The sequence below is a fragment of the Rattus norvegicus genome, chromosome 6 (genome assembly GCF_021556685.1).
Source record: "Rattus norvegicus strain SHRSP/BbbUtx chromosome 6, alternate assembly SHRSP_T2T, whole genome shotgun sequence".
Lineage (NCBI taxonomy): Eukaryota > Metazoa > Chordata > Mammalia > Rodentia > Muridae > Rattus > Rattus norvegicus.
Window position 1 is genome coordinate 17,096,826 of NC_141539.1, and position 21,678 is coordinate 17,118,503.

A 21,678-nucleotide genomic window follows, 5' to 3' on the forward strand; every position below is an offset into this window, starting at 1 on the left:
GCCAAAAGAATATCTACCTTCCTAGCTTTGTTAGCCAAGAGATTGATTGACCTGCCCACCTAGAAGGCTAGGTCTCCCCCAGGCCAGAGAGTTCGTTTTCTTGATCTGAAGGAACTAGTTTCCCCCTAGTGGTCTGTTACTGCTACTTGGACACTGGTGATAGGGGTGCCTGGGTGGGGGCCTCTGCTCTCCAGGGTTCTGGGTCTTTCACACGGGACCTAATTCCCTCTCCACAGTCCCTTGGGGCAGGGAGTCAACCCACATTAGACATGTTTGAATCATGCAGGTCTCAGGGTTGGAATTCCAGGAGGGAGGCACAGTGGAGTGGAAGGAAGGGAAAAGCAGGCAGGACGGAGGCCAGACAAGAGACGACGGATGCACTTATTTTGAAACCAGTGTGTCTCTACCCACTTCCCTTTTCTGAAAACTCACCAATGAGCTCAGAGGAAAGCCAGGTGGCAGGAAGGGCTGTGGGCCCCCTGCCTAGTGTCAACCCTGTCTGTCCCTCCGGCACCTGCCCCCTCCCTTGGCTTTTATTCTCCAAAGCCCTCCTACCAGGGTGCAGAAGTCCAAGCCCAGGCCAGCCACCCTCAGTCTGAGATTGAACATTTCCAAGTCACCTGTCTCCCTTTATGGAACAGCTGACACCGCTGGAAATTCATGCCTGAGAAACGGTTGGTTATTGCTGGCCACCCAGAGTGCCGGTTGTCCAGGTATCTACCCAGGTGTGTATTTTGTGGGATTAGAGCGGCCCTGGTGCTGGAGGGAGACCGAGTGTCACTGTTTCCACTCCCTTCTTCTGGAGACCTTCCTGCCAACACTTCTATAGTTAGCTGGCTGCTCCAGCCCAAACTAATGTGAGAGAAATGTCTTGATGCCCTCAAGGCTGCACAGCCATTTTGCCCACCTAGGCTGCCTTGGATCCTGTTCCTACCAGCCCTGGAGCTTCCTTGTGGTTCTGGCTATACCCCAGGCTGTTACTGAGCCCCCTTTCCACTGAGCTTGCCAGCACCACTGCTGCCTGCCCCAACTTCCCCAGGCCTGACTTCTCTAAAGGACCCTGAGGCTTTAGAGCTTTAGAGAACCTTCTCTAAAGGTTCTCTAAGGCTGAATGTTAGGCTGTCATTACACTCCCCAGGGAAAGCAGGGCTCCCTTGGTCTGGCCCAGTGTACCTTTCTCTAAACTTGCTCCGCCATTTAAGGACTGGAAACCATGACCCCTGACCCTTGCCAACTACAGGAAAGAAGATGGAAAGGAGCCAACATCAGAGGACTGGGAAGGAAAGTGCATATGGGGAGCAGGGCGGGGACAAGGGAGAGGAGAGAGGAAGAAGGGAGAACCTCCCTTTGTACAACGAGGAGAGCAGTGCTGAGGGGGTGTGAGGTAAACTGGAGATGTTGGGGCTCTGGCCCACATGATGCAAATGTAGACCAGCACTCTGTAGCTTCTCCCAGGGTAACCTGTTCCTATCCAGGGCACCCATTGCTTTCCTCCAAGGACTCCTTGTAAGGGGGTGAGTGGGGCTGGTAATTGAGGGGTCAGTAGTCACTAATGCTCACCAAACATTTACTGAGCTTCCCACTGGCCACACATAGGGGGAGGCAGAGAGCTCTCCTTGACCTGAACATAGGACTATAGGGAAGAGCATAGGGTCAGAGGTCACAGGCACTGGTGGGCTGAGCAGGGATAGCGGCTGGTGACGGGTGGGCTCAGGACCACTCTGGTGAGCGAGCGGTTTTACAGGGCAGGGGGTCGAGCCTCTGCGTGTGGTGTGGAAAGTCTCCAGGGAAACAAGAGGCAGGAGTACCATCAAGCTGGACTGGGAAGGCAGAGGTAATGATAACGATGAGAGTCTTAGGAAGAGAGTGAAGTGGACCAAGATGCAACTCTTAAAAGTCCCTGCAGGTAGGGGGCACACACAAAGAAAGACCCAGAAAAATGCTCAGAAGGAAGCTTTAAATAGAAGATGCGGGCTGTGGCAAGGAAAAGAGAACATTAGGGAAGGCAGTCTCTTTGCCCAAGTAAAGATATTTCCATTAGAAAAGACGGGCTAAAACCACCATTTATGAAGGGAAAGTGCCTCGCACAAGAACAGAGCATTTTCAACAGCGCTCCCTGACTGCATGCCTCAGGGAAGCCGGTCCACAAAGACAAGTGCACAGGCAACCCTGCTGTGTCAGCCCCTGGGATGGACACCCAATTTCACAGTTCCTTGACCAGCCCTTTATATATTTTTTCTTTTTTTCGGAGCTGGGGACCAAACCCAGGGACCAAACCCATGTGCTTGCTAGGCAAGCGCTCTACCACTGAGCTAAATCCCCAACCCCCCTATATATTTTTGAAAAGCCTTTCAGGACATAAGTTTTAAGGTAGGCCAGGTGGCACATGCCCATAATCCCAGCACCCAGAAGGTGAGGGGTTCAAGGCCAGCCTGTGGGTTGAGGCAGCTAGGAGTGATGTCTAAATATGTCTGAATAGATGATAGGGAGGTCAGTGTGTGTGTGTGTGTGTGTGTGTGTGTGTGTGTGTGTGTGTGTGTGTGTCGGGGTTGGGGGTTGGGGTGACCACAGGTCTGAGTGCTCAAGCCACTCAGACTGGATGACGGATTTTTGGTGCTTTCGACAGTCATTAGTGACTTTATTGACAGCAAGTTCTCTGAGTGGTTGGGCCAGAGCAGAAGGGAAACTATAAAGCAGTGTAATAGGTTGAGGCACTAATGAGGTTTGAAGTAATGGAGACACACTTCTCCTCTTTCGGTTCTTTTGCCAGTAAAGGGAGAGAAGGTGAAGTTAGCAGAGGACTGAGGTTTTGGTGGTTTGGGTGTTCTGTTGTCTTGTGGACAGAACCGAAAAAAATCAGATATAGTTTTAGGAGGGAGAGGAGAGGACAGAGGTAGGAAGGAGAATGAGCTAACTGTAATAAACCCTGTGTGCTAGGCTCTTGTCTAAGCACCGGACATGTGCTAATCTCTTTAGTCCTGAGGTAGATACTGTTAACCCATTTCACAGATGAGAATTCTGAGGTACGGAGAGGTTGGGTGACTTCCTATGGTTTCTAAGTGGTAGTCTGGCTTGAGTCTGGATACGCTACTGTAAACTAAAGGTAGTGGATGTGTGAATTCAGCCTGTCTGCAGCAGGAAGGGGTGTGTTTGAGAGAGAAGAAGATTCATGCCTGCTGTAAACCTGGTCAGAAGCTGGGCCAGGGTGTCATAAGCTCTAGAGCAGATCCCATTACCGTTGTCTTGTTGAATGGTCATGCATGTTATCACATTGCCTTCTAAATAGTTTGAAGTGGAAACTTCTGGTTTCTTTGGAAACCCAGTTGTGTTTTGTGAGGCGGATATACAGGTGAAAGGATGTTTTGCTGAAGCAGACACGTGAGAGGACGTGTGGTGTTTAGAAAGAATATACACACGGCCCCCACAGACAGTGGACGGAGGCTCTGGCATTGGTTCGCCTTGCTCCACCTCGCTAGTCTTGGATGGCGAGGCTCTTGCATTAACTTACCTGACATTGTGTTGCTGATCGTCTCCGTTTGTGACTTTGTAGAGAGTAACTCAGCCAAGAACTCGTGATTTTCCTGTGGCTTCTTGCTGCTTACGGGGCCTTGGGCTGATTGGCTAGTGGGGTCCCATGGTTTCTTCTGGGCCGAAACACCACTGCTGATTCATGAGTGGTGACTGCCAAATAGGTTGGACTGCGGCTGTGGACTCAACTTTGGTGTTTGCTAGAGAACTGGACTGATGATTTTGGGGGAATCGCCCCAAAGAATTATTTCTAAACAGGTCCACAACCCTTGTTTCCTAGTAACCTTTCTTTTCCATTACCTCTGGTGGGTAGTGGGCTAGAAGGGAGGTTGAAGCATTTAAGAACCCTTATTAGGGGCTGGAGAGATGGCTCAGTGGTTAAGAGCACCGACAGCTCTTCCAGAGGTCCTGAGTTCAATCCCCAGCAACCACATGGTGGCTCACAACCATCTGTAATGGGATCTGATGCCCTCTTCTGGTGTGTCTGAAGACAGCTACAGTGTACTCATATAAATAAATAAATAAATAAATAAATAAATAAATAAATAAATAAATAAAGAACCCTTATTAAAGTAGGTTTTGAAAAGTCTAAGCCGATAATATTTATTGTTATATCCATAGATTTGTGTGGCTGTCATCAGCCTTGCTCAGAGAAGCTTCTTTTTGCAGCGGGTGAGCAGTGGGTAATGTAGATGTCCTAAATAGGACATAGCAATGTATTACAGTACGTAAGGGCGAGAGATGGGAAGGAGTGCTGTGAAGCAGTATTGTTTGGGCGTAACATGGCCATTGTACACATGAACTCACAGTATCTGTGGTTACTTACACAGGTCAAAATTCCAGCACGGATGGGGTCAGGGACTCACATGTGTCCCTGAGCAGCTACTGGCAGTTGATGGCAGCTAAGGAAGAGAGAGTAGTTTTTCTATTCTTTTTTAAATAAATGTTTTAGGGGGCTGAGAGATGGCTCCGTGGTTAAGAGCACCGACTGCTCTTCCAGAGGTCCTAAGTTCAATTCCCAGCAACCACATGGTGGCTCACACCATCGGTAATGGAATCCGAAGACCTCTTTCTGGTATGTCTGAAGACAGCTACCGTGTACTCACATACATAAGATACATAAGTAAATATTTTTAAAAGAGAAATATTTTAGAATATTTTTATGTATATTAGTCTCTTGCCTGCATGTGTTATTCGTGCATAATGTGTGTTCATTATCTACAGAGACCAGCAGAGGGCACCAGATCCCCTGGAACTGGAGTTAGAGATGGTGGTTAGTAGCCATTTGTGTGCTGGGAATCAATTAGCCTCTGGTTCCTGCCCCCTCTGGATTTCTATGGGTGCCTCCCATTAGCTGACTCCAGCCAGAAGCCAGCTACCCAAGGAACAGGTTTTTCTTTTTGACCTCTTTGCAGGAACCGTCAACCCTTGAGCCATCTCCAGCTCCCAGAATGTCATTTCTCTTTGGGAGTGTGGTTGCTGTTACCTTTGATCCGGTGGGAGGTCTCATACTTATGCACATATGGGCACCACAGATTGGATTCAGTGGGAGAAAAGGAGGCTATGAGATTGGGGACAGTGTCCAGAGGGAGGGGTGGATATAAAATTACATTGTATACATATAAGAAACTCTCAATGAATAAGTGAGATACTTGTATAAAAAAGACTGCTTGTTTATTAAGCAGATATTTGCTGTTTGACTTTCTTATATAGTATAGCATTGAGATGATATTCACATGTACGTGCTGTAAATATATACCACTGTACCTAAGTTATGGGACGCTAAACGTCTAAGCATCCCTCAGGGGGCACTTATTCTGGGGCAGGGGGGAGTATGTTTGTGGTTGCGTGTGAGATAGTGATTTTAGGTGGAATTAGGACCTTGTTTTCATTCAGAAATTAAGAATGACGTAAGGGGCTGGAGAGATGGCTCAGTGGTTAGAGCACCGGCTGCTCTTCCAGAGGACCTCAGTTCAATTCCCAGCAACCACACGGTGGCTCACAACCATCTGTAATGGGATCTGAGCCCTCTTCTGGTGTGTCTGAAGACAGCGACAGTGCACTCACATATATATTAAATAAATAAATCTTAAAAAAAGAATGACATAAGGAAATGTGATTGCCCACTCGACAAGGGAGCCAATGTAATAAACCAACCCTTTCTGTGGCTATCGGTTCTTGTCCAGGAGACGGCTCTTCAGGTAGGGTGCTTGCAACCAACCTAACAATCTAGGTTCTATCCTCGGGACCTCCATGACAGAAGAAGGGAACTGGCAGGAGCTGTCCCCTAACCTCCATATGTGTTCCATGGCACATGTAACCCCACATACATACATACATACATACATACATACATACACACACATACATACATACATACACACACATACATACACACACATACATACACACATACATACACACACATACATACATAGATACATACACATACATACATACCTGAACAAAAGAGAAATGATACATATTTAAAAAAATCAACAATACTCAGACAAACCCAACAAGTAAACCATCTCCATTGGTTCTGCTTTTTGGCCATCTATCACATAGTTCCAGAAACAATGGTCCTGCACACAGGCTGGGAGGATCCTGTGTGTGTTTCTCCCTAAGAGTGCCTCAGCAGTGTAACCGATGCAGTGTGCTCAGTCACCTGACAGGGCAGCCCCAGGCTGACACATAGCAGTCCTCTCTGCACCTTCCCAAGCACCCCAGTGTGGGCCCCCAGGGCTCTGACCTGGCCACAGCAGTGCAGGAGTGGCCCTGTGGGTGACTTACAGGTCTAGGTGTGCTTGATGCTCCCACCCCTAAGCCTCAGTGGCACCAAGTCAAAGGCACTTATCTGGGGGCACAGTTTCCTGAAACGACCACGTTCTCAGGATGTGGTTGGTGAGACAGTAACAGTGCATTCAACCCTAGAGAAAAGTTGCCGAGAGTTTGGGGGTGACCTGTGACCTCTCCTAAACCCTGCATGCAGGAAGAGACACAGCGTCCTTTAGACGAGGTCCCCCAGACACCAAAGCCTGGAGGGGTGGAGGTGGGAGTGCCTCTTGGTTGCAACTAGCCCTGGGAAGGATATCGCAACACTAGACATGATTTCCAGAAATTTATTGGAAACACGATACAAACTGACGGTCGAATGGCCTCTCCTACAGACAGGCAGGCCACACTGGCATGGCGTGGGAGAAAGCTTCCCAAGCATTGTGGCCTGCTCTGGTTAGTGATCAAGGCAGGGGAAACCAGAGCCTGGGAGGAGAGGAACAGGCAGGGGTGTACACAGAAACCAGGACGTGGCTTTCTAGAGGGGAGCACGAGGCGGGGTGCTTTAGAGGGCGGATGGCCTCCGAGGGAGAGCAGGGTCAACTCTGAGGAAAGGCTTTCCCTCCCAGTAGAGCTCTTTCCTCCCCAGAAGAGTGAAAACAATCTAAAAGCCCAAGCCGGCCACTCCTCTGTCTCCTTCCCCAAGGTCTTCTGCATTGCAGAGGAACTGAACACAGAGCCACAGGGGTAGCCCCGCCCCCAGGGCGGCTCTTCTTCAGCCTCTTCTCTCCCCTGCTGTATGATGAGCCCACAGGCTCCCAGGGTCGCTGGCTTCTCCCAGCCAGCTGGTGGGAGGCACCCACAGAAATCCAGAGGGCGGGCGGAAGAGACCGAGTTCTTTCTCCGGACTCTGATTCCTCCTGCCCCGGCTCCTTCGGCTCCTTCGCAGTGGCCCTGGCCTCCTCACTATGTACATCTGGGTCATGCTCCCCACTTCTGCCATTCTCGCTTCAGTTCTGAACCCCCGAAACAAGGTTTGCTCTCCGGGCCGGGCCCTGAGTGATAGACACTGGGCCTTAGACAAGGCAGAACTGCGAGAACTTCCAGCAACCTCCTTCAGTTCCCCACTTCCCACATCCCCAGTTCATCAGAGTAGTGGCGATGTCTGAGGGCAAAAAAGGATGCCTTGCAAAGTGTCTTGGGTCCTCCCAGGGCAGCCTGTGGGGAGAGCCTCAGCCTGACTCCTAGTTTGCTCACTGAGCAAAGAGGACATGCCACTGACTCCCACGACAGCAACATCACGGGCCCAGAAAGGCTGTAGTGAGAAACTCTCTCAACATCAAGTGCTCGAAAAGGCAAAGACAGGAGACCCGGTCCCCTGGAACCTGTCTTATTTACCCTGGAACATTCCGGCAGTGGTCTGTGTTTCCCAGTAATCGGGGGAGTGAAATTACTTCAGTTATGTGTTGAGGAGGGTGAAGCCGCAAGAGCCAGCTCTCACAAGCAAGGTGAGAAAGAACATTCTGGATACATAGGGCTCAAAATGAGCTGTGCTTTTCCCGGAGCTAACTGTGATCCAGGCTAGGACAGGCCTCCTGTGCCGCTACCATCCGGAGAGGCCCTTCTCTGGATCTCCTGGACCTGGTGGAGAGAATGAAGCCTCAGCTGTCAGGGCGACTGATTGTTAGCACGATGAACTGTCACTCATGATGTGCCAGGGTAGAAGAGGAGAGTAAACAGGGAGGCAAGCATTTCTCCCCATGTCTATGTGCCATATAAGCCCAGGGTAGGGTCAGAGATAACTGGATTACCTTGTCTCTTTTTTTAAGAGACTACCGATGGTGCTTTGAATACCTCTGGCCCTCATGGCCTCATATGCTTGAATACGTCTCCATAGGGAGTAGCACTACTTGGAGGTGTGGCCTTGTTGGAGGAAGTGTGTCACTCTGGGGGCGGGCCTTGCGGTCTCCTATGCTCAAGCTATGCTCAGTGAGGCTCCATCTGCTACTGGTGTATCGAGATGTAGAACTCTCAGCTCCTCCCCTAGCACCGTGTCTTCCTGGGCACTGCCATGCTCATGCTCACCATGATAATAATGGACTGAGTCTCTGAAGCTAACCCTGCCCCCATTAAACGGTTTCCTTCATAAGGGTTACCTTGGTCATGGTGCCTCTTCACAGTAATAAACCCTAACTAAGACAATACCCCAAAGGCCAGTTGCTCCCTCTTTTGTGTCTTTGCTGATGGGGATACTATAGTGAAATGCCAGCCACCTGCACCTGTCTCATGGGGCACCACTGACCCAGGCCCCACCCGCAAGGCCCCAAGTCATGGCCCAGCAGTGGTGGGGACTTGCCATAGCTGTGTCAAGGCATATGATGAGTAGGTCTTCCTCCCCAGAGAATACTGGGAAAGGACGAGGCAGCTGGTACCCTGGCCAGTGTCCTCAGCCACATAGCACTCCTTACTGGTGCTTGAAACACAGGCTTCCAGATGCCATTATTTTTGTGACAATTTACTCTTCTTGGGGGTTTTGGCCACTCTGTCCTACAACAACCTGTTTGGAGTGCCTCCTGTCAGCCACCCAGCTGCTTTAAGACACGGGCCCCAAGGTGGTTGCAAGGTCAGACTCTAGTCATCTATCACAGTACTGGGATTCTGCGTTCCACACAGCTTGTCCCTGCTAATGGAGAGGTGGTCACGTCCTCTGCTTAGGGAGTTACTTTGGTGACTGCAGCTAAGTGTAGAGGCTGGCAGAGGAGCCATCTGGGATGTCACTGAAGGCTGGTATTCAGTAAAATAGGCAGGTCTCCAGGGGCCTCAGCAAGGCTCTCACAAAGACACTGAGCTGGAAGAGCGAGGGAACACAAAGCCATTTCCATGGACATATCTACAAACAGGATTTCTACCCTTTACTCCACCCCTCGGGCCCAACAGAGTCTACTTAAAATGGGGGGATCCGTGACCCACTGTAGAAGCCTTCCACCCCGGCTACAGGTCTTCATCAGCTGGTTTAGCCGTAAGGGGAGAAGGCGGTAGGCTAACCGCTTGTCACAGTGATGCACACACTTGGCACGGTCAACACCCGCTCTCTGGGGAGCGCTACCGGACTGAAGGCAAACCAATTCGACCCCAGCGACTAAACAGATGCTGAGAGTCACGCACAGGCTGGCCGAGGCCAAGAGGGTGGGAGCAAACCCTGTACAGGATGCAGAAAGGAAAGAACAATTTCCTCAGAGAGGAAAGAAAGGCAGTCCATCGAGAAAAAGCCAAGAGATACAATAGCGAGGGCAGGGAATATTACGAGCTGCAGAAACACTGGCACGTTCTGAAGGAGAATCGACTCAGAAAGATGCCGTGTCTCTCCTGTACATAACGTCACAGCGTGAAACAGTAGGGTGGACACATGCAGTGGGGCTCCGGGCTCTCAGCGGCCTCCATGGCTGAGCCGGCTGCATCTAGGGACTGGGAACTGGGAGGCCAGGAGGCTAGAAGCTCCCTGCCTCAGTTCACAGACAGGTCCACTCTGGAAGAGCAAGGTTTCTGGGAAGGAGGTGAGGCGCCACTGGTCACACATAGAGTCACAGACCCAGACCGTGTGCTCCTACAGTTTCTTCCCTGCCCCTTTGGGCTTCCAAGGGGTGTACACGGAGCTCTCCCACTCTAGGGGCCGCCTCCTTTCCAGGCATGGCTGTGACCACCGGCGGGACAGTAGCAGGTCTTGAAGTACACGATGGAATAGGAATAGCTCAGTCTGACACACAGCAGGTAAGTTCTGGAAAAGGTAAGAAACAAGATCAAAGCTAAACGTTTGGTTTCTAACATTGGGAGCAAACTGAGAGTCAGGGGGTGGGGGTGGGGCTGGAAGCCTCCCACCAACATGGCGTCCGGCAGTGAAAGGAAGGCTCACAGTGTAGTTTAGGGATAGACCAGAGGGAAAGTTCACAGAGGTAGGAAAATGTCCAAGAGACACCAAAGCACCAAAGCCAGGATTTGGATGCAGGTGCAGCGGGTGCTGGTGAGGCTGTTGCACCCCAGGCCGGTGGTCCTGCGTTTATCTCTCAGAACTTCCGGCTGATTTGGAGGAATGAGGAGCGCACTGAGCTGGGAGGAGCTGCCCACACCGCCTTCAGCGGCGGCAATGATCATATGCAGACACTCGCGGGCTAATAATACACTCTGTAGGAGAGTGAAGCTTAATTCCCAGTGTCTCGGGGCCAGAAATGGTGACATGCTCCTCTGCTTCCCCACACTGTCAGCTCTGTGCACCTGGATGTGTGATAGAACAGCAGACATGGCTGCCAACACTGTCACTGCTGTCTTCCATTACACAGCAGGATACGGGGCGGGTGGGGTGGAGGGTGCTGAGATGGGCTAAAATGCCCAGAATCCACTACAGCCTTGACAGGACCAAAATGTCCACCCATACGGGCCTGATCCATCCAGAGCAACAGAGGATGGAGCTGAGCTAAAGCGTTACTTCATGGGACTTTTGAGAACAGGGAAGGCATGTACGCACAGACTGGTATCCAGTAGGTGCTCATTAAATGTGTTAAAGGCTCAAATTTAGTTCAGGAGTCAATTGTCAGCTGCTTTGCTGGTCCTCTTGGGTGCTATGTGACTGCTTTTCCAGAACCATAGGGAGATCAGAAAGGTTGAGGGCTTGCTTAAGGTCATGCAGTGAGGACACCAGAGTCAAGATTTGAACTCAGATCTTAACTCAGATCAAGTTTTTTTTTTCCGTTCTACTGAGCCTCCCATTCTCTATCCAGGCCTGTATTCTGTTAGTAACAGTCTAATAAAAGTATAATGCCTTCTTTCAATGTCTGAGTTACGAGTGTGCCAGTATTTTTCAGAAGTCTGTTCCCCCACCTTTGCTGGGGAAGATGGGGGACTGTTATTCCCTTGTCTGTACAGATATAGAACACCTGCTTTGAACATAGCATACAGAAGCCATGTTTCTGACCTACCATGGTAAAGTTTTGCTAAACTTACCTGCTTGGGCTTCAGAGCAACCCTCTCCTGCTGGTAGCTCAGGATTTGGAGTCTAGGCTCAAACCTGCTTCCCCCACACTGGCTCTGAGATGGGCTACCTCTCTGTAGCAGAGTAGCAGAGTCCCAGAGCTCACAGCTGCCCTCACAAGGCTGTCACTTCATTTTTTTCCTGCCCAAACCTTCCCCAGCCCCACTGCACATCACTGAAGCAAGGAAAATGGGCACCTTCAGGACCCCAGGTCATAGCAGCAATAGCGCAGGGCCCCAGGAGAAGGTCTAACTCCCAGGTCTCTTTCTAAGACCAGAGGCAGCCTGAGTCGTTTATCTTTCTGCTCATGCGCCAATGTGTCCACCTATGCTGGTCACTTTTGTTGTCACTAACTCTGAATCACGAGCACTTACTTTGTTTTCTGCAAAATGTTCCCTATTGGTTTGACTACTCAGAAGTACTTGAAGCCCGTGGACTTGGAGACTCTGCCCTCTGATCAACCGGTGACACAAAAGCAATCTCTTTTACAGTTTCTAGTTGCAGGCTTCTGAGTTCATGTCCTCCCCTTCCGAAAATCAGAGAATTCGCCATCCGAATCTTGGAGGCTGGAAAGCAGATGGTGAGTGAGACTATGGTCTAAGAAAACTAGACGTGGGCCAGTGAGCTGGCTCAGGAGGTAAAAGGAGCTTGCGTGCAAGCCTGGCGACCTGAGTTCGATCCCTAGAACCCAGACAGTGGAAGGAGTTGTCCTGACCGTCACATGTGTGGTCAGACATGTATGTATGCATGAGTACATAAACACACCCACACACACGCGGGCATGCACGCGTGCGCACGCGCACACACACACACACACACACACACACACTGATACACACATGTCTGAAAGCTAAATTTGAGGCTGGCTGGGAAGCTGAGAGCCCAGCTTGTCCAAAGACTCCTCAAAGAGCTCAGAAAATGATACCAGGAATCGGAGAGGGAAGATGGCAGAGAAGGAGATGTCGAGAGAAGCAGGCCCAGAGCTCTCCCCAGCCCAGGTTCATTGGGCAACTATCTACTTCCCACCAGGTATCAAGCACATCTGAGAGATCAAGTGAGTATGCATCCTGGGTAGTGACCCTCCAGCCATCCGTCTTCCCAGTGGGCTTCCAGAATGCAGACAGCTAAGCACATGCCCTCTGAGGAAGATTCTCTGGGGAACCTGAGGAGCGCATCATCAGGAGCCAGTCAGCGACCGCTCAGACTCACCATGCCAATGTGTTGCTGTTGTTTCCTGCGGTATTGCAGGGTCTTACCTGGACTAGAGAAGCCCAGGGTCCTTAAATAAAGGTCACAAGGAGAAAAATCTCTAACACAAATGCTGGAGATCAAATATAAGAACAATCAGTGTCCTCTGGTTAGAGTAAAAGCAGCAAGGTTTTCTGCCTGCCTGCCTGCCTGCCTGCCTTCCTTCCTTCCTTCCTTCCTTCCTTCCTTCCTTCCTTCCTTCCTTCCTTCCTTTCTTTGCCAGGAAAACCGGAAAACCAAGGTGGAGAGGCATGAAAGGGTGGAGTTCTACTTCCGGCAATGGTACGTTAATTTATATTAGACTAACTCCCCAGCCAAACAACTTTGGGCAAAGTATTAAAACAAACAAACAAACAACTGTTTGGAGGTAAGGGAGAGGCCCTAGGACAAAGTGGGAGGGACTAAGTGGAGGTACTCAGCTTTTGCCTTTCCTGAGAGCAATGGAAGGCAGGAACCTACTCAGGCAGAAAGCTGTGGCCTAACTACCAGGAGCCATTGTGGGCGGAGCCTAAGGCCATCAGACTGTCTATGAGCTGTAAACCCAGAAGACCTCAGATGTTCTTACCCCGCCCCCTAAATCACAGTCTCATTTCTGACTGGTAAGAACAGGAGAAGCTCCAAGAGCCTAGAAACACCAGGGAGTGTTCAGAGGCCGGAGAGGGACATTAGTAGCCACCTGTGCTGGGAAGGCATAACTTGGAGTTTAATTTCTACCAATTTACAGGGACTGGGTCAACATGAATTTTCCATTGAAAACCCAGGAAGCTAAGCAAATCTGAAGACCTCAAATTTTTAAACCAGTGGTTGTCAACCTTCCTAATGCTGCAACCCCGTAATACAATTTCTCATGTTGTGGTGACCTCCAGCCATAAAATTATTTTAATCGCTACTCTGTAACCATAATTTTACTTCTGTTATGAATCATAATGCAAACATCTGTGCTTTCTGATGGCTCTTCACAGGGGTCGTGACACAGTTTGAGAACTGCTGTTTTAAACTAAGCCTCCACAGGATCAGTGATCAGGGCTGGAGAGGCGACTCTGGTTAAGGAGCTTACCACTCATGCATGGGGACAAGAGTTTGGATCTCCAGAACTCCCATTACAAATGCCAGGTGGGCATGGTGGCCTGCTTGCAATCCCAGTCTTGGAAGGGAAAGAGGAGGATTCCCAGAGCAAGCTGGTTAGCAAGACTGATCACAGTGGGCTGGACTGGAGAGACCCTGCCTCAGTGAGTGGAAGTGTGGTCATGATTCTCAACATCGACCTCCGCCTCCAAAGCACATGCATCAGTAACTCACGGTGCACACAAATGTGAACACAGACACATGCAATACGCATAGACACATGCAAACATGCACACAGACACATGCCAACATGCACACAAAAACATGCACCCCTCCTCCCCCTGCCACACAGAAATAGAAAAAGGAAGAATTAAGGATCAAAGTGATTTTCCAATTTAACCACTTGCGAGAGCAAACCTCGGGACAAGGCAGAGAAGATGGAAGTCAGAGTCTCTATAGCCCGTCATTCACAGTGACTTGTAGTTTAAGTTTCAGAGAGGAGAGACAGGAAGATGGAACTAATAATCAAAAGAAAAATGTGAGCAGGACATGAATGTGAGATTAAGCTGTAAGGAGGCCACGTGGAATCAAACTGTCTGCTGTAAATATGTTAAAGAAGCTAATGGTGTGTGTTGCTTTTTTTCCAGAGACACTCACTATAAAAATCAAATGGTCCTTGAACATGAGTGCAGGCCTGCCCTGAACTCATGATCTGACCATCTCACACTCGGAATGCTGGGATTACAGGGATGGCTGTCCCTGTGCTGTATTTTAGAAATATAAAAGGGCATACCCTTGATTCCAGCCCTCGAGAGGTAAGGCAATTGGGTCTCTGTGAATTCTGGCCAGCATTTCTCCAGCCCTGTCTAGGCCAGCCAGGGCTACACAGTGAGACCCTGTGTAGAATAAAGAAAAAAGTAAAGCAATATAAAAGGACTGGATGGCTGAGCGTGGTTGCACACCTTTGATCCCAGCATTCAGGAGGCAGAGACAGGTGGTCCTCTGTGAGTTCCAGACCGGCCAAGGCTACAGCGATCCCATCCTAAAAATCAATCAATTAGTTAATTAATTAATTAATTTGGGGTAGAAATTTTCAAATCTGTGATGGAGCAGTGCACACTGGCTTTGGAGATGCTGTTTGATCCACCTCACTTTGGATTTAATAAGAAAAGGCTCATTTAAAAGCCTGTGATCCCGGCATTCAGAAAACTGAGCAGGAGGATCCAGTCAGAGGCTGACCTGGGCCACGCAGTGAGACGGTCTGGAAAGGGAAAAGAACAAGCTAGAGAAAGGGAAGGAGGAAAAGAGCATTTGCCTAGCACGCAGAGAATTGAAAAGAACAACAAAACTCAAGCTGGACTAGTTCAGTGGTTCTAGCGCGCATGAGGTCCTGGGTTTGATTTCTAACGGTGCGAAAACAAAACAAACACCTAAAGGCCATTTTCATTACATTTTATTATTTTTAAATATTTTTTATATTTTTATAAAATTTCATTACATTTTATTAATGTGTGTGTGTGAGTGTATGTGTGTGTGTGTGTGTGTGTGTGTGTGTGTGTGAGTGTGTGCGTACCACAGTGCACGTGTGGAGGTCAGAGGACACTTGTAGGAGTCGGTTCTCTCCTTTCACCATGAGGGTCCCAGGGATCGAATTCAGGTCACAGGCTTGGTGGCAGCGCCTTTACCTGCTTAGCCATCGTTCTGACCCTGAAAACAAGTTTTAGAAAAGAGATGAAAAAAAAAAAAAAAGAAAGAAAAGTGATGTGGTCAGACTGATATCAGAAAAAGTAGGCTGTCAGATAAGAAGTATTCACACTGACAAAGAGGGTCACTTCACGGTGGTAAAAAAGACATGAAAATCACATATGCATTTACGTATACATGCAGCAACAGAATTTAAAAATATATGAAACAAAAACTGACACACTAATGGGAAGACAGGCAAATCTGACTGGAAAGTTAAACTGAGACAGTTTTCCAGAAAGAGGAGGACCTCAGGCATGCACGTGTCAGGGATTATAGGGCTGTGTTAACTGAGGTGAGAAGACTTGTCCACTGTGGGCGGCACCATCCCCTGGCCGGGATCCTAGACTGTATGATTGGAGAAAGGAGGCTGAGCTTTCGCTTTGACCTCCTCACCATGGTGGACTGTACCCTGGAACTGTGAAACAAATAAACCTTTCTCCCTTATGATTTGGGGGTGGGGGGTGTTGGAGGGCAGGTACTTTAATGAAGTAACAGAAAAAGAAACTAAGGCAGAACGTTTTCCCCATTTCCTTGCTAGAGTCTGGGAGATCTCTGAGGAAGAGCCTTTATACACTGGTTTCTGAGGTGGGTCTTTATTTACTGAGGCATCTAGATTCAAAACTGAGAGGCTGAGAAAGCTCACAAATGCTGCTCTTGTCAAGAAACCCAGTTCAGTTCCCTGCACCTACACAGTGACTCACCCTTCTCTAACTCCAGTCCTAAATGAATCTGTCATCCTCTTCTGGCCTCCCTGGGCACGAGGTACACACGTGGTGCACATACACGCATGCAAGTAAAACACTCATATACATAAAAAGATAAAAATAAATAAGCCAGGCGTGGCGGTGCACACTTTTAATCCCAGCACTTGGGAGGCAGATACAGGTGGATCTCTGAGTTTGAAGCCAGTATGGTCTACATATCGAATTCCAGGACAGCCAGGGCTATACAGAGAAACCCTCCCTTAAAACAACAACAACAATAACAACAACAACATCAACAACATCAACAACCCCCAAATGATCCAGTACTGATATCCTGAAGGCTCCTTGGACATTTGTGCTCGAGCTTTGATAGTGAGTCTAACTTGGTGAGCCTTCGAAGAAACTAAATCCCTTCCCTTCCTCTGTCTTCTTTGCATTTCCGAACTCTCTCATACTTGGCTTAGCTTTCTAGCCAGAGTTTACTTCAGGAAGGTTACCCTGTGTGGGTTAGTTAATAAGATCGGGAAATCCAGAGACAGAGTGAAAAGGATGTCTGGGGGACTGGAGAAATGGCTCAGTGGTTAAGAGCACTGACTGCTCTTTCAGAGGTCCTGAGTTCAAATCCCAGCAACCACATGGTGGCTCACAACCATCTGTAATGAGATCTAATGCCCTCTTCTGGTGTGTCTCAGCGGCAGTGTACTCATCATATATATATATAAATACATATTTATTAAATATAAATATATATATAAAATAAATCTTTAATGCAACAACTTGAAGAAGTCAGCATGGGCCCTCACAGCTAAAGATTTCACTAACAGCCATGGACACCTGTCACTCCCCCAGGATCTCCACATTGCAGGCCTCCAGTTAGGTCTCTTGGGAACACACTAGTATTTCCTCCAGAGACAGACAAGTGTTCTCTGGGAGAAAATGTGCTATCAGGAAACCCAAGTCCAGGGATGGCCAATCTGGCCAGATATCCTAAAATACCAGGTTGCTGATTAATCATGACTAATGCACTTGGGTCTATCCTCCTACAACCCTATCCCTGTGGCTTCTTGGGTGGAGGGAACATCTATGGTCCTCTATGGTCCTCAGACAGGGAGGGAGTAGCCGTAGAGCCCTTTAATACACAAGGTGCTCCTTTGTTTCACATTTAACAGCCTACCTAACGGCAGGCAAGCACTCCACCACTGTGCCACACTAACAGACGTTCTAGTAGCCCTGGCCTTTACATTTCTGTATAGTCCATGATGAATCCCTGACCCTCCTGCCTCTAACCCCAAAGCTGTGCCAACCAACGGGACTGTTCAGTGAGAGGGTTTACCTCCCGGGCCTGTAGGCCCTCTACCAACTGACTATAGCCCCAGCCCAAAATCACGGTTTTTAAATACAGAGTTTAGAATATATATTTAGCCACATTATGACACTACATTAGAGATGAGGAGACTGGAGGTGAATCTAAAGAAACTCGACTTTCTTCTATAAATAATGTTCTAAACATTCAGAAGGAAAACCGTGGTCTTTGGAAGTGACATATAATTGCTGACAGAAGGCAGTGGGGCCCAGGCATGCCCGGGTGTGCCATCCACTGTCCCCAGCAGTCTATTTTTATTGGCATTTGTGAAGACGGCAGATGCAGCCCCAGAGCTCTAACACTGGGACGGTGGTCCTCGCCACCACCCGTTTCCCAGAGCTGAGACGCCAACAGTTGGACTCGTTGGATCATTGATACCAGAAACAAATCATCAAAAGGACACTCTTCACGTCCCAGATCATAATATTGTACTTGGAGAGCCATCGGCAGTAGACGCCCTCTCCATAGGAGAGTTGAGGAAACAGCATCACTCAATTCGGGAGATAAAGAACAATCTACAGCATCCCAGCATGCCCCAGGGGAAATAAGCCAGAAGAGAGAGGATTAAAAAGGGGCTATTGCACAATTTATCACTTTTCCTGCCCGGCTGCCCCAGCTCCACCCCACTTCTCTTCCGGGGCCTGTTGGTGTGGTTTTCTTGACACACCAAGTCATATTCACTACCCCTGAGACAGTAGCCATGCCATTCTAAAGGTTTAAGCACCTCCAGCTGCGCCCCGGTGGGCAGTATCAGTCCGCAGCACGACTTTTCCTCCAGGTCCCCGTGGTAGAGCAATCTTGCTTGGCAGTGCAATGAAAGGTCAGAGGGCCAACCCAGACGCCAGCAGATGACAGGGGTGGGAGGAGTCTGTCCGCTGAGGAGGTCAGGAGAGGCGCACACAGCCCATCTGCTCTCTCCTTTCGGGATTTTATTTTTCAAATTTATTCTTCACTGTGAGAAATACTCACACTGTCTGTCTGAAGATCTTGATGTCCCATCCCGCTGCTGTCAGCTTCTAATTATACAAGCCCGAATTCTCGTCTTTACTGTTCCGTGGAATTAAGTAATCAAAGGCAATTTCTTTGTAACGATATCACACCCTTTAATGTGCAAATAGACATGGCAACATAACAACGCTCTACCTCAGCTTCCTCAGTAGTTGGGCCTGTAAGGAAAGAGCACTGAGTCCCAGAATCAATTAGGAGAGTCCATCTTGGGGCCCAAGTTCAATCCATATATAGACATATGACATGGTCACCACACTCACAAACTCAAAGCAGCTGTGGTGACTTGCATAAGATGGGGCCATGTCCCATCAAACAATCCCCCATTCGTGCTCTTGCAGGCATTGTTAATTGAACTTACTGGGTCACAAAAATACAAAAGACAAGAAAGTAGGAGAGAGAACGATTCATTGGGAGGGGTCCAGTAGGAAGGGGGCGGGGATCCAGTGGGAAGGGGAAGGGATTCAGTGGGAGGGGACTCAGTAGGAAGGGGAGGGGATTCAGTAGGAAGGGGAGGGCATTCAGTAGGAAGGGGAGGGGATTCAGTGGGAAGAGGAGGGGATTCAGTGGGAGGAGGAGGGGATTCAGTGGAAAAGGGAGGGCATTCAGTAGGAAGGGGAGGGGATTCAGTGGGAAGAGGAGGGGATTCAGTGAGAGGGGGAGGGAATTCAGTGGGAGGAGGAGGGGATTCAGTGGGAAGAGGAGGGGATTCAGTGGGAAGGGAGGGGGTGGTGGTCCCAAATGCTGGGTTTACGGGTATGTAACACCTTGCCCACTGGAGAGCTAGTGTGTGTGTACGTTCACATAGGGACCAGAAGTCAACCTGGGTCTTGCTCCTTAGGTGCTGCCTTTGTTGTTCTGTTTTGTTGTTGTTGTTGTTGTTTTGTTTTTTTTTAAGATGGTGGCCTGGAACTCACCAAGTAGGCCGGGCTGGATGGCTGGATTCCAGTCGCAGGCAAGTCTTCCTTGAGCGGGGATTATGAGCAGGTGTCTTTTTGAAAATATATTTACTTATTTTCTGTTAATGGGTGCTTTGTCTACATGTATGTCTGTGTGCCACCTGTGTGCCTGGTGTCCTCGGAGGGCAGAAGAGGTCATTAGATCCCCTGGGACTAGAGTCGTAGATGGTTGTGAGTTGCCATGCAGGTTCCAGGAATCAAACCAGTGTGGAAGAGTGGCCAGTGTTCTTATCTGCTGAACCATTTATCCAGTGTGTCTCTCACACCCCAATTTTGGTTTTCAGATCTTTGTGTAGCCTAGGCTGTCCTAGAACTCACTCTATAGAACAGGTTGGCCACAAATTCAGAGATCTGCCTGCCTCCTGTGCTGGGATCAAAGGTGTGCGAAACTCTCTCCACCACACCCCTCCTTCCAAAAGTGGGTTCTGCAGATCAAATACAGGCCCTTAATCTGTCAGGACTCGTGCTTCTTCCGCCACTGGAGACTGAATCTAACACTTACTGAGCACCTACTATGAGTCAGAGGCAGCAGGTTTAACATAAACACCTTCTACCTTCAAGAGATTCTCTGACTTTTCGCTTTTCTTCTTTCCCCTTTCCTTCTGAAAGCTGGAAAAGAAACGCTACAGGCGCCAGACATGGATGGAGGAGCTTTGGGAGCCAGAGAATGGAGCCCACAGGTTTCTGTTAGACACTTCACAGTCCGAGCGAGAGACAAACACAATGAAACTAAACCAAGAGATTCCCAACTACCCACTGCCTTTTCCTGTGCATCTGCAAACAGACACCCAACTCTTATACCCAGGAAACAGCTCCAGAGAACAGGCCTCACTTGGCACAGCCCAGAGTCCTTATTTGTCTGGAAGGCAACGCAAGATTGGGAGTTCAAATCCCCCTGAGGCTACCTGTTAATGTGACTTTGGGTGAGTCACTTAACCTCTCTGAGCTGTTGGTGTGGAACCAAAGGAAAATTCCACAAGCTACACCCCTCCCCTAAGAAAAATTCCCCTGCCAGGAAATTCCACCAGTTATACCTCCCTCACCCATTTGTGGTTTTAAGACCTAGTTACACCCTGTCCTCGTGGTAGTCACATGACCATCAGGACCATCAGGGACTTGCCACTGCCCAAAACCATAGCATTGCTCCAGGCACCAAGGACAATGTGACCATGATGTGAACCAATGAAGTTAAAGGGCAAATGGTTCCAACCAATCCTTGTATGCCTCTATGTACCCATCCTCATTCCTGTGGTTCTTGTGCTTAAAAGTAGCATGTGTCTGTAGGAACCTCGACGCGCCGGAATTAATAAACCTGTTGCTGATTGCATCAAATCTTGGCATTAATAAACCTGTTGCTGATTGCATCGAATCTCGGCCCCGGTGGTCTTAATGCTTACATCAAATGATGTGATGATGGGAAGGTACAAAGTATAAAGTATGTCATCGTGAGAACGGCTCATAAGGCGGATGTGATCCACTTTACAGACTGAGGGAGGAGAAAACTAGCGCAAAGAGGCCAAGTGAGTCACCGAGGGCCTCACGGGAGCAGCAGAGGGAGAAGTCGGAGATTCACTGCAGCTCCTGCAAACACTCAGCCACCTGTCTCCACTGTTCATGCGCAGCACAGATGCATCTGTCCCCACTCCTGTCCACTCGGGCTCTCAGAGATACAGAGAGCGTCCCTTAAAGGGCTTATTCCCCACTTTAGCTGAGTAGAACCCCTGTGGCGGGTTCTCAGTGATGCAAAAGACATGAAAGCACTTCAACACATGTCAACAAATGGGACAGCGCAGGACGGCACCGGACACTAGGACATACCACACTGACAAGGCACCTGCAGGTGTATGACTTTCAGATCGACCCTACCTTCCCTGCCCCTTATGGAGGCTTCTGATATCTGAGTCCATCTTTACCAGCAGTGAGCTCCACTGGGTGGGTACTGTCTGTATGTGGTCCATGCCTTAGGATTGGCTTAACCCACCTCACAGGCTAGCTCTCTGCCTCGAGTCTACACCAGGGCCAGGTAACAGAAACTTTCAGGAAAGCAGCACCATACTGGCTGTTTATTTGGGGTGGGGTGCAAGGTGGTTTAGAATATAGCTCAGCTATAGACCTCTCCCCCAGAAGGAAGAGTATTACAGACACAAAAAGTGTAAACGTGTTAGTGCACAGTGCCTTAGGTTGGACCCCAGTACTGTAGACACCTTTGCTACATCTGGAGTTTGAAGGAAGCCTGGGGCATGTGACATCTTGTCTCAAAAG

General features: G+C 49.1%; 1 protein-coding gene and 1 long non-coding RNA gene across 26 annotated transcripts in view; one reads left to right on the plus strand and one right to left on the minus strand.

Annotated features, from left to right (window-relative positions):
- Positions 1-485: 485 nt before the first annotated feature.
- Positions 486-20,531, plus strand: LOC148005057 (uncharacterized). 9 transcript variants are annotated; one of them, XR_015622718.1, is made up of 9 exons: positions 486-725; positions 9,971-10,071; positions 11,818-11,906; positions 12,356-12,856; positions 13,537-13,687; positions 14,287-14,454; positions 15,924-15,970; positions 19,356-19,412; positions 20,026-20,531. It is a non-coding gene; the product is annotated as an uncharacterized LOC148005057 (long non-coding RNA). The 9 variants fall into 9 exon arrangements; XR_015622717.1 differs by lacking the exon at positions 15,924-15,970; XR_015622720.1 differs by lacking the exons at positions 12,356-12,856; positions 13,537-13,687; positions 14,287-14,454 and having other exon boundaries at positions 524-725.
- Positions 6,637-21,678, minus strand: part of Mta3 (metastasis associated 1 family, member 3) — a 119,337-nt gene continuing 104,295 nt past the window's right edge. For 6 of the 17 annotated variants that reach the window (XM_087551878.1, XM_087551877.1, XM_087551886.1 and 3 more), the window contains exons 17-18: positions 11,701-11,892; positions 6,637-10,078 (exon numbers count right to left, since the gene is read on the minus strand). In XM_087551878.1, coding sequence (XP_087408004.1) covers positions 11,735-11,892 — 158 coding nt within the window. In that variant the 3' untranslated portion in view covers positions 6,637-10,078; positions 11,701-11,734. 17 annotated transcript variants of the gene reach the window in all.